The following is a 13,591-nucleotide window of genomic DNA, read 5'->3' on the forward strand; positions in this document are numbered from 1 at the left end:
TTGTAAAGTATTGTTGTCTAATGAGAGTTTGTAATTTCTTCCAATTAACCAATACATATCCTTGATTTTTAAATCAATCTGTTTGCGTTTTTAATAATGTGTTCCTTCCAAGTTAGATGGTCACCTTTCCCTCGTCAGTACTTTCAGTTCCAGCCTCTCGGACAAGACATTTCTTTCTGGGTAGTTCTTCGGGTGTTTTGTCTTCCGCTTGCAAGTCTGCAGTCTTTTGTCTACATTTGTTCTTTCAACAAATAAAAACCACTTCCAATTCCTTATAAAGTGATTGGCATTCCATTATAAATACCAGCTCCAGTTCACATAACCAGACATTCACAGCAAATAAACAATACTTAAATAATTACTCTTCGTTCATTCCTGGATGACTGTTCACATTTAGAGTTAGGACATAGTGATCACTAACTACACATCACAAGCGGCCTCCGTAGTCTAGAGGTAACGTTCCCACCCCATGACTCGTGGTACGCGGATTCAAATACCCGGCGGAGGTCGTCGAATTTTTAAGGGCGGAAAAATTCAGGGAAAAAGTCCTTCGGGAGGGACTTTAGGCTGTGTGTCCCGTTTCGTAACTTTACGGCACGTAAAAGAATCTCATATCCCCAAAAGGGGATCACTGAGCCAAATTCCAGGACGTTTCCCGCCAAACAATAGCCTCTAAGGCCTCCGATCGATGGGGGAAGCATTATAGACACCGCTAAGCAAGTGGCCGAACTCGCTTGCTCGGCAGGACTGATGGTACGCACCATTTATCGGTAGGGTAAAGAGACTGGTAGAATATCATAGAGGGAAGCACAATAGATCAAATTGGTCGCGGTGCATGGGGAAACCCACCCTCTCTAACTAACCAACTGACTAACTACACAGCACATTCCAACATGTTGAAAGAAAATCACAGGGTGGTACTAGTAATACACATCGAAATAAGATACATTCATTCCCTTCCTCTTGGAAACAAAATATTTTGAACGTAATTTTAAGTGCAGCCGAGTATTTATGGGCAGTGTTACAGTGGTATATCGTAGAAAACGAAAATGCAAGAGTAAGAGAACAGATGAATGAAAATTAAGTCTCTGTTGCTGGTTTTCTTATCGTAATTCCTCAAGGAAAGTATTCAAAGTTTTTAAATGAAACCTTCCGGGGATTCTTCTAGGCGAAGAAGTAAAGACCCATTACAACAACACCCATGGACTTTGAGCAGGTAAGGAAAGTCTCTGAACCCATTGGAACCACTGTACAACAGCAGCCCGGACTAACAAACGAACTGATATTTCTTGAAAAATAATCGTGCATTTATAAGCCGTTCGACTTGAAGTTTATTGTCCTGTCATGAGGTGCAGTTTGTCCTGTTTATCTAGCGAAACGTTACACATCTGTAAGACTTAGAGTTGTAGTCGATACCTGTAAACTCGTATTTATTATCCAATGCTACTCAAGGGATTTGTATAAAATTTTGTATTGAGGTGAGGTGCTATAGTAGAGGTTGTCGGTTTAATCGAATTTTGGTCCGTATTAGTGGAAAATTAACTCCATTTTACATGAAGTTAAACTGATATGTAATTATTTGTATCGCTAACAGATCACGGGGCATGAGATAAAATACGTGTATGGTTCTTAATAAGAAGAACATTACAAACTGTTCTTACTCGTACGTGGGGACTGCTTAAACAAAATCCAGAAGGAATAGTGTCTCCGAACGGTGCATATCTAAAGTTTTTGTAATTTCAACAGCAGATTTTTATCTGTAATAAATGGTTATAAATACAATGAGATTTGTAAAAAAAATTAAAATACGCCATTGGGAAATACGAGTAAATCCACTTCAAATTAAAGGAAATATTTCTATCGCTTTTCTTCAGCTGAGCGACTGACGAACGACAGATAAAACTGGGACATCAATGTAAGTTACCTGATTTCACGTTAACAAGAACCCAAAATTTTTAGGAGCACACAGTTACGAAAGCTAGTCTATATAGTTCTGCGTACTTACACCAGATGTCTCTTGCATAGTAATCGCAAGAATCGTCACGAAGACGGACAGGATCGCTGATCGTTCCATGTTTGTTTCAGTAACTGGGGTTGATTTGGTACTTAAGAATGATATTTATAGCTTGTGTTCAATGCCTCACGTTAACTGACCAACAATTAAGTTGCTAGCGTCTCGTGATGTTCGCCCTGCTTTTTAAGACATCCGGTACGAATTTTCTTCTCCATTCGTGTGCTTAGAGAATGTGGATAATTACAATTGTCCACCGCTCCAAATCGCCGAGTTCCGATGGGAAAATGTTTACTTCTCCTTGAGGAGAGTTGGTCGTAGTTTTTGCTGCTTTTTATAATAATAATGACACAATGAGGGTTGAAATATTTATTCTGATTTTGAGAACAGAGATTTCCAAAAGAGCTCTTCTTTAAAAATTTTAAGTGATATTTGCCTGGATGATCACTTATTGTATTAGTAGATTTAAGTCATTGTTGGGAAGCTAACTACAATACCGATAACAATATACAGTTATAAACCATTTCTCTGGTGTTTCGTTGAATATAAATCACACCAAAAATATTTGAGAAATTATAGATTATCATATGATCTACATTCAAACGAGTATTGAGCTACTACAATTTTTGTGTTGCGAACCATTTCTGAGAAAACGTATGATCTATTATTTAAATTTTATATAAAGCAGGTGTTGGGACATTAAGCTACTAGCCGGAAGATTACTGGTTCAAGTCCGCGATGAGGTGGATTATTTTCAATTGACCTAATCCTTCCAGCAGCATTATGGCCCTGGGGTCGACACAGCCTCTGACAGAAATGATTACCAGGAATATTCTTGAAATGTTCTTGGGGGTAAAGGGCGGCCGGCGCGTAAGGCTGGCGACCTTACAGCCATCTGTGAGCCGACTGTCTGTCTGTTTGTACGCTGAGTAGTTTAGAGAAAAAAATACATTTTTTTGTTAGCCGTTAGGGACTTGATTAGTTTCATATTGGCAGCGTTAATGAATAATATAGGCGGCTAATATACATGAAGTTCCTTAACGAGATTTGAGATATTTATTTGTATATTGGATTGCTGTGTCAGGTTAGGAATTTTTTAGTTTCGGAGGTACATAATTAAATTTAGTCTTACACACCGCATGCTACATTGCAGGCTGTTTTACTTAAACATAAAATTAATATACAAGTTGCGGTTTTAAATAAAACTATATTAAATACAGGTAATTTAAATAATAAAATTGAATCTTAACACTGAATATCGATTCTACCCTTAATACATAAATGCCATAATTATTGATTTACGATTTCATGCTATCAAGATATTACATGATAAGTCGATAAGAAAAATCCGTATGAAAATCGAATAATTTTTAAGATATCTTATCATAGTTATAGATATCTGTTGTCATTCCTTTAGAGAGTATTGCATTCTTATTTTGCCTTTCAATGCTCGAAACACATGGCCAAAGTTTTTGGAATGACATATTTAAACCAAAAAGATGTTATTGTTTGTGTACGATAAGCCATTTCTTTTAAAAATAAGTATTAAGCGTCTAGCGCAATGTGAATATGTAGTTACAAGATTACTTTACATACAGAAAGAAATATTAAATTCGTCCCAATTTCTAGATATTTCTCCCAGTCTCAATTTTTTTCGTTAAAATCTTCGGGAGAAGACACCTGCGGTTAGTGATATTCAAGACCTCCATATTTCTCGTTAGCTATATTCACGTCATGCAAAGTGTAAGCACAAACGAGAGAGTGACAATGGCGCGCGGTGGCAAGTGACAAGAATTAAATATCAGTTTTTGCGATGTGTTCGTAACAAAAATCTAGCAGCTTAATGTAGTGGTAAAGTCGTGACGTTCTAAACCCAGGTCAGGTGTTATTCTGACTAACATTGTTCGCGGTTTTATTCGGTCTCTCCAGGTAAATCACCATGCAGCTAGAATTCTGAAAAAACAAGAATTTCCTCCTTCCAAATAATTACCTACTAATCAATTCATGTTGATCTCCCCGACACATCTCACCATACGTAACCTATGTAATTAATAAATTATCGTTAAGTAATTTAATTTTGCACTTAGAAACGCTGATGCCAACTTCTGCTTCATACTGTGTCCTGAAACTGAGTCACTTCTGTTGCCCAGCAGCAAAATATTAGCATTCTCCTGCAATTACAATGCTACGTGATAAACCTGCAAGCTTCATTTAGTTACATTTATCCGAATTTGCACTCGAAATAAACCCTCCCCCCTTCTCTTACGTGAAAGCTATTGGGGTGTGAGAAGGACTTCGATATAGTGTATGATCCTTCCCTTGCACAACTGCCAACTTTCGCATCATTTAGGACAGGGATGTCCATCACCGTCACTAATTCCCCAACATAGTGAAACAAAATGTATTTACTCCTTATAAACCCCAAGATTCGTCATACTTACCTGCTTTACACTCTTTAAGTTCACTTAAAATTCCCTTAGTAACATTTTATATTATGCTTACTCCTGTTTGGGGTCACGCGGTAGCGTAGTTGGTTGAGGGTCTATGTTACAAGGCGGAATGTCGCGGGTTCAAGTTCTGATAAGGTGGAATTTTTTCAATTGTCTTAATCCTTCTAGCCGCATTATGGTCCTTGAGTTGGCTCAGCCTCTAACAGAAATGAGTACCAGGAATCTTCCTGGGGGTAAAGGGATGCCAGCGTGTAAGGCTGACAACCTCACAACAATCTGTGAGCCGATTGTCTAGATCAGGCATGTCAAACTCAACTTGTACAGAGGGCCACCTCAGCCCAATAAATAATAGTCCAGGGCCGCACTTCAAAATAGAAATATACATTAGATTTTGATACAAGGAAATTCAATTCTATTTATCATTTAGGAATAATTTCAATATAATTACGTAGTCACATATCTTACAGTTTTAAAAAGCAAGAGAATGCCATTTTTGACAAGTATCAAACAGCTTTTCAATATGTAAAAAGAGAGATTACACAAGAAATTATGTTAGAAATAGCAAAACATTGAATTTCTGCAGCCTGCTAATTTATGCCTGCGTGAGACTTCTTGTCGTCTGGTCTCTTGGAAAATTGTCTTTACAAAATATATTTCTACTAAAATTTTAATGTTGATTTTAATATCAATTAGCTCTAAAAGTTGAGGGGCCGCACTTTGTGGCTATGGGGGCCGCATGTTTGACACGGCTGGTCTAGAGAAAATGTGGGAGCCTCGACGTCTCACAACCCTATGGGCCTCCATGTTACATGGATACAGTTATCTTTACTCCTTTTGGAGTATAGAGGCGGGACACCGCAGTCAGTATAGCGACTGGCTACGGAGTTCGGGTCCCGTTGAGGGCAAGAATTTTCATTTCTCCAAGTCGTCCAGACCGGTTCTAAGCCCCACCCAGCCTCCTATCGAAAATGTACCGCGGGCTCTTTCCCCGGAGGTAAAGCGGCCGGCATGTGAAACTGACCACTCACATCGAACTAGAGCTGAAAGTGAAGTTCTATACATCCCCTCCCCCATACGCCTTCATGGCGTAATGCCTAATTAGTTAAGCACAGGGGCAACTTTACCTTTTACTTTTACCTGCCTATATAGGTCCTCGAAACGGTCTTTCTCTTTCCTCTTTCAATTAAAATTTATTTCTTTATTTATCCATTCATTTTTTATTTATTTAACAACACCGCCAGTGGCGCAGACTATATACCGTCAAACGCTAAGATGATCAGTAAATAGTCAATCAGATAGGATGTGGGAAAAAGCGACATTTGGCTACCATCGACTGAGGAAAACCAGGTAGAACCTCAGTCAGGAGGTTTGGTGTCTCGGCGACGATTCTGTCCGACCATCCCTTCCTCAAAATTTCGAATTATTCTTTACTAGACTTTGTCCCGTGCTGTGGGAAAGAGACAGATACAGAAGACTGCATAGTTTTTGCGCTCTTTACTAATTATTACTAATACTACTTTCATCAAATCCAGAACTTTAAAATAGGCAATAGATGTACAGTCCATGTGGATATGAGAAATACAACATTTTGTCAACCCTGGTGGTGAGAGGGACAACATGCATTTACACAAGAGATTCATATTGAAGTTAATCTTGAAGAAATGTATGTGAGGATGTCTGCTACACTTAAATTGATGAATGATAAACCAGAAGGGATTTTAGGAAGTTGTCGTGACCTATTTTACTGTAATATCTCGGCGCTTTCCTGAGAGGAGCAAGTTATGTTACTTACACTTAATTCAAGGTTTCCTTCTGACTATGAGCCACACATATTACTACTTGGAGATCACGATCAGGCAGCTACATACGTTTAAGCGTCAGACATGATGCAATCCTACACACATATCCTCTGTGTTCAATGGCAGGCAGACCGTGGCCCTTAAAGCCCTCTGCACTCGGACACCGGACATCTCGGAGGTATGTGACAAGTCCTCTCAGCTAACATATCCTCATCTTTGACTGTAGAATCCTGTTGTGTTTCACACACATATAATTCTTACAATAGAAACAGACAACGTGATTTTAGCCCGCAAGCGAACCAGACCGACCGAGCGACTGCCGCTTATCGGCGAAGTTAGTGCCAAATTTGGCGGATAGAGGGTGTCGCGTGGTCAGCGCAACGAATCCCCACGGCCATTAATTTCGGGTTCTAGACCAGAGCCGCTATTTCCTTGCAATAACTCCTCAATTATCCTTACGAGGCTGAGTGGATCCCGTTCCAGACCCATTACTTCTCAAAAACAGCTGGTATCGCCGGGAATCGAACCCGGACCTCTGGATCTGTAGCCAGGAACTCTGACCACTAGACCACAGAATACAATCGACAAAACGATGTAGTGTTAATAGTATTTATTCTCACCCTACGCTAGAAAGGGGAAGCACACTAGATCATTGAAGGTAGCAGTGCAAGTTTCTCATTATTATGGCCTACTCCTCGTTCTTCCATTCACCCATGCATATGGTGCAATAAATCAAATCATGCAAAAACCTTCTTATAAGTCACCCCTACACGTGAAAATATCTTATCCTTGTCCTCTTTCCTCCATTTTCTGTCACGGTTCTTGGCGGAAATTGGAGCACAGGAGTGGACTTGCCCATTTAGCTGTGAGTGGGGTCATATGTGGCCTTTTCGGAGGTGAACTTTCTACACCAATATCTAGTTCTGTTAGGGGAGGGAACAAGACGACTCTGCAACTCTAAGTGGTGGAAAAGCTGGGCGCTAATGCAGAAACAATGTCCCGGCTCCGCGAACAAGTATCAGACTTCTGTTTCTCCTGCAGCTGGAGGTTTCCTCTACTTGCCTCTGTTTAATGGGGCTCATGCCTGTTTGGAAGTTCCTTGTTTGAGTCCGGGCCAAGCTCTGGCTGTCTTTACAGGGGCTTTTCGCAGCATTATTCAGTTCTTTCAGGAAAATGCAAGGCTATGCCTAGAAGTAGGCCACGGTCTTTTCTTTCATTCGAAGCTACCGAAGTAGCATTTCTGAACAATGTAAGGACTTACTTCCGGTTTAATATTTCGAGTTTATTTTTCTTCGTTTTGAGTCCATAAAAATCGTCTTTGAGAAACTGATGGTCGCTCTACTGTAAAACATATTTCATGATTCTCAAAGACCAAAGATTTATTACCACAATTACAACAGCCTTCATGTCCTGCTCTTGTTGAATCCAGTCCACATTCCCATCTCTTCATATTTAAACGTCATATAAATATTATGCTCCAATTTATACCCGTGCCTGTCAAGTGGGCTCTTCTTTACAGATTCTTCCACTGCAATTCTGTATACATTTCTCGTTTCTCCTATGGGTGCTATATGTCCCGCCCATCTCATTCTCCTTGATGCAGTAAACCTAACAATATTTGGTGAAGATTAAAACTTATGAAGATCCTAAATATGTATACTTCTTCAGTCTCCTGTTACATTCTCTCACTTGTGCCCAAAAATTCTTCTGAACTTTTGGCTTTAAAAGGGTATATATGTTCAATCATTGTGTTTCTGGACATTATCCATCATCCTGTTTATTTTTAAAAATGCAGCGTTTCGGAGACTGGATTCTGTCTCCGTCTTCAGGTGGAACCTACTCAGTCGGGCCTGATCAATAGAACTACTCCCTATCTCCAGACACCAGCACCAAAACAAGGTAGGATATACATACAAAGTATAGCACAAACCGTCTGCGAGTTTTAAGACAAACATTACAAATACTAAAAGCATTACAACATGCATTATGCCTAGCAGTTTATCCATGCACTATTTCACGGCACATGTGTCCAAAATAGGACACATGTTTATATGAACTTTTTTGATCACAAAGACCTAGGAAATAACCTCCTGCAGTTATTCCCTAAAGTCGTGAAACACCCTGTATATAAAAGACAAAGCTCTCCCCACATTTAATCAAACAGTACGTTATGAAGACATATGGGGTGGAAGTATTTGTTCTTAACTTGATACTACGATGGGGTTGAGTGGTTGACATGTTCCGGCCAGTTTGTCTTCAAGGAAATAACCCTCGGCATCTATTGGCTAAGAGGCTGCCAAGGCTTGCCGGGAATCGATCCGAGTCCCCCAGCCCTTAACTACTCATTTCACTTCTTGACTTATCCCGGCTCATGTCTGTGGTTGTAGTTTCTGATGTTCTTCCTCTCTTACAGTTACCTAATTTTCAGTGTACGTTTTGTCCTTTACCTAACAAGACTCAAGTCCGGTGAGCGGGAAGGACATAAATTGCTTCCTCCTCTTTATGCACAAGTTGGGAAACTGAAATTAATGACGCAACATAACTCATACCTAAATACTTGGGGCCTGTCTCACTGCACATGCTTTATGCAGTTGACGAACATAATTCTGTGGTTTAGTTACATATAAATCATTGTTTATTATTTAAATGATCCGAGAAGATGGCAGCACAGTTGTTATTGGCATCTTATCCACCGAAATCAACGCCACTGGGGTTCGAATATGGAGTAAAACCTGAGACAATTTCAGAACAGGAACATCGAAGGGATTTCTCTACAGCACTTCCGAATGGAGTCAGAAACAGTACCGCTATGAAGACCTGCTGGTGGGGGGCTCATTAAAAACGCGGAGGGCATATACACAGTGTGTCCAGGTTCTGTTAGGACTGTGTTCATTAAAAATACAATACGTGAATTATTTTCAAAATTTAACTCATTTTATTCAAAATAGTCTCCTTCTTAATCAATACATAGCCGAAATTTTCGAAAAGTTTTTGAAAACAGTTACTGTACTCCTTTTGTGGAATCGCATTTAAAACTGCGGTACATTCCCTTCGGATGTCCTGGACAATGTCTTGACGATCTCCTTTCATCGCCAAACTTAACTTCTGGGAACAACCAGAAATCCGCTGGAGCCAAATCTGGCGAATACGGAGGTTGATCAATGACTGTGATCTCTTTTCTGGCCAAAAATAATCGCCCACGATCTTCGATTTGTGGGGTGGGGCATTGTCGTGGAGGAGCGACCAGGAACCTTGTTCTCGATATTCAGGTCGAATTAGAACAATTCTCGCCCACAAATGGTTGAGGACTCCGAGATAATAATCAGAATTCACTGTTTGACCTTCTGGCAGGAATTCCTTGTGAATGATTCCTTTGGAATCGAAGAAAACGGTTAGCAGTCGACTCTTTTGCTTGCTCACTTTCTTTGGTTTCGGCTTCTTTGGGCTCAACCACGCTGCACTCTGCCACTTTGTGAGAGGCTCATACTGAAAACACAGTCTCGTCTCCAGTAACAATTGATTTTGTAAATTTTGTATCATTGTGTCGACCGTAACATATCTTTGCAGTGTTACACTCTGGCATGATTCTCTTCGCCTGACAGCGAGTGTGGTACAAGCCGCGCACAGACCTTCCTTTTCCCCAAATCCTCGGTCAAAATTTGATGCGGAGTACTTTTTGGTACTTCCAAAAGCTCCTCGATGAGTCTTGGAGAAACACATCTGTCTGATGCGAGGATTTTGGTAATTTTTTTTCCAAATCTTTTTCAATATGACTTGTTCTCGGCTTTGATGCACGTGGAGCGTCTTCAATGTCCTCCCTGCAGGCACGAAATAAGCATATCATCGAAAAATGTTCGAGCGACTCAAACAATCACTACCATACACACTTTTCATCATTTCGTACGCTTCTCCAGCTGTTTTGCCTAACTTCAAATAAAATTTGATGTTGGCTCTCTGTTCGACCGCCATTTTCCGACGAGCGTCAGAACAGTACTGTTACATTCAAGGTCAGAACACATGATGCAGCGATGCTTGCGCTTTGAAATTATAGACAGCCACAACTGAAACTTCAAGAATCTTAACTCCACGACTCGCCAACAGATGGCATTGCAGGGAAACATTAAAAAAAAAAAAGTCCTAACGGATCCTGGACACACCGCGTATATACTCGTACGTCTTACAATCTGGAAGATAACTTTCAGCAGCAAGGGTTGTTAGTACTGTCTCGGAGGTACTTGGTTACAGCCTCTTCGTGAATACTTCTCTCTCTCTTTCCACGTAAATATGGGAATATACAGGAAGGCCTGCATTTAATTAGGTAACGGCCATTTGCATCTCTGTATTGTCAGACTTCAGTGCGTCACTATCTTCTGGTCTTATTCGACATTAAATAACCACGTAGTTGATGTAGTGTCATTAAATTACCTTTCGATATCAACAACAGTGACATTGAATTAGTGTGTATTGTACATAATTTAAATTATGAACTAGCGAATGAACGTAATAAGATAAACATGTATTGGGATAAGTTTTCTGAACAGGCTGTACAAGGAGCCTTGAGTGTGTTCTTGGAAACTCTTTGTTCGATCCGTAGTGATGGGTATTTCTGCTCCAAGCGGATATAATGCCAGTTAATGTATGTGTTTAGACTCCCAATGTGCAGGTGGCGTTTGGTATTACCCTTTCCAATGCCAGGTATTGGCATTTCCTACCGCATCATCTTACCTTAAACAGTGTTGGTACTTCCTTCTCTTAATTCCAAATATTGAAGGAACGCAGGAACAACTATGATTCAGACTGCTCCCTACCACAAATTTCCTGTTCTGATACATTTAAAATGATTCAAACTTACTTACTTACTTTTTTTTTTAATTCGCTTAGTGGGGGGTGGAGTTCAGCTTGGTCCACTCAGCACGGCGGTCACTGATTTGCCTATTGTACCTGCCCCGGGTGATTATGATGATAGAGAATTTGGTGGAATCAATACTGCCAAGGGAAACCGAAGTACTCGGAGGAAACCTGCCCCAGCGCCACTTTGTCCACCACAAATCCCTCCTGACCTGACCGGGATCGAACCAGAGCCGCCTCGGTGGGAAGCCAGCGACTAAGCGCTTGAGCTATGGCGCGGCCTACTTGCCTACTTACTTATGGAGCTGAGCGGGCCGCGCCATAGCTCAAGCAGTTAGTCGCTTGCTTCCCACTGCGGCAGCCCGGGTTCGATCGCGGGTCTGGTCAAGTGGGATTTGTGGTGGAAAGAGTGGCGCTGGGGCAGGTTTTCTCTGAGTACTTCGATTTCCCCTGCCAATCTTCATTCCACCATTCCACAATCACCTATCATCTGGGGCTGGTAAAATAGGCCAGAAGTGGCGGCAGTACAAGGGACTTAGTCCCACCCCACTAGCAATAAAGAAATATGAAGCTGAGCCCTTCTTGAGGAGCAGTCAAATCTGCAGCTACTCAAGAACTTCCCAGCATTTTATGGAACCAGAAGGTTCATTATCGTGTTCAGAAGAGTCCTCCACTGGTCCCTACTACAGCGTCTTTAAAATATCATCCAAATTAACCATTCAAAATTTAGGCTGTATTCTTCAGGGCTATGACACCAAGCTGTATTGACAAGTACCAAAGCCCAGGGAGTCACAGTGCAAAGTTTCTCAACGGTGAAAATCTCAAATTTCACACAATCCAAAGCTTTTTCCATTCGAAACATTATAATCCATGAAATTGAAAAAAGTTCCTTTAATTACCGAAAAGCTTTCGTTGAATCGGTGCAACTGATGTCATATTGGGAACGTTTCGGGCTTGAATCGCGACAAGGAAACAGGACTAACATTTGGTGCTCTTCGTCACGAATGCCAAATGCTGGATTTTTCTCTCTTTCTTAATCTCCTCCTCTTATACATTACAGTGTCGATGTAAGTAAATTGCATTTTATTTTAATCTAAAGGCGCGTCCACATTACTCGTGCTCGTGCTCGTCGGGAGACTCGTCTGGCTTTTACTTGTGCTCGTAAATTTTCGTCCACACTACTTCAGTTGCTCGCCAGGCTTCGGCGAGTGAGGATCCCTATATTTACTCATAGTGTCTATAGGCTGAAGACGTACTTTAATTTATTGGCTATAGTTTTTAAATTAAAAATTTAAATTTGCTTGTCTCGTGACTTGTTATATCGTCCACATTACTCGCGAGCATAGCGAGTCACACGAACACGAGTAATGCGGACGCGCCTTAAGACAGTCGGTAGGACTCCTTGGACAGGGGATCGGCCCCTCGCAAGGCCGCTACCTAACACAAAATAAACACGAACACAAACAAAAATCCATGCCTTAAGTGGATTCGAACCCACAATCCCAGAATCCGAGGGAACGAAAACAGTTCATGCCTTAGGCCGTGCGGCCACTGTGATTGGCCAAATGCTATATACGAGTTTAAAAGAGGCCTGCATTACCTTTGTCTCCTTACGCAACCTTCCTCACTCATCTACCGTATCAGCCCAGTATAAGGGCAATTTTATCCTTAAAATCCTGCTCCTAGAAAAGAGAGATATTACTTTCCCGTCCTTGAAAATACACAAGAAGATGTTTACGAATAATTCCAGTCTCTAATTCTAATGGTATTTGGCCGATCACAGCGGCCGTGGGGTCTAAGGAAAGAACTGTCTTCGCCAGCTCGAATACTGGGGTAGGGGTTCGAATCCCACTCTAGGCATGGATGTTTGTGCCCGTTTATTTTGTGTTGGTGTTCTTCTGTGTCTATGTGGCGAACTCGCGACGGGCTGATCGCCCGTCCAAGGAGTCCTACTGACTGTATATAGGATTAAAAAATTAAAAATCCGCCAAGGTCCAAAGGGCTGTAGAGCCGTAGAGAAAAAAAAATATTTATAAAAACTCCTAGAATTGTACTTAATGTGTTAAATTTTAAATTTATTNCCGCAACAGTGTCGACAGATTAATGCGCTTAGGGTTATAAAGTGTGAAACCCCGCAACTGTGAGATAATTAATTGTAGCCGTTATTTGTAGATTGTTAAATAAACCAATTAACCATCTCTACGGCGTCTTCGGTAACGCAAAACACGTTACATTATTATTTCTTAACGGTATATTTGTTATTATTATTTTTTTTTTTTGCTTACAGCAACCAGAACTGAATGGCATATTTCACTTTTGCCAGAAAAAAAAACCTTTTCTGATTTTATCTTGTGTAAAATAGGGAATTGCCTTATACGTATTCGGACTTGTACGACGATACACACAGCCTGGTAGTCGAAACACCTAGCCTGCGCAGTCGCAAAGCTGCCGTTCATAAGGCTAGAACCCTCCTGATCCAAGCG

The 13,591-nt window shown here is 40.8% G+C and overlaps 1 protein-coding gene across 1 annotated transcript in view; it reads right to left on the bottom strand.

Moving 5' to 3' along the window:
- LOC111872815 overlaps positions 1–2,076 on the bottom strand; it is a 38,081-nt gene extending 36,005 nt beyond the window's left edge. The window contains exon 1 of the mRNA XM_023867004.1: positions 2,006–2,076. Within this exon, the coding sequence (XP_023722772.1) occupies positions 2,006–2,074 (69 nt within the window). The 5' untranslated portion in view covers positions 2,075–2,076. The remainder of the gene's footprint in view (positions 1–2,005) is intronic.
- Positions 2,077–13,591: the final 11,515 nt, after the last annotated feature.

This window comes from Cryptotermes secundus, unplaced genomic scaffold, assembly GCF_002891405.2.
Source record: "Cryptotermes secundus unplaced genomic scaffold, Csec_1.0 scaffold79, whole genome shotgun sequence".
NCBI classification, from domain to species: Eukaryota; Metazoa; Arthropoda; class Insecta; order Blattodea; family Kalotermitidae; genus Cryptotermes; species Cryptotermes secundus.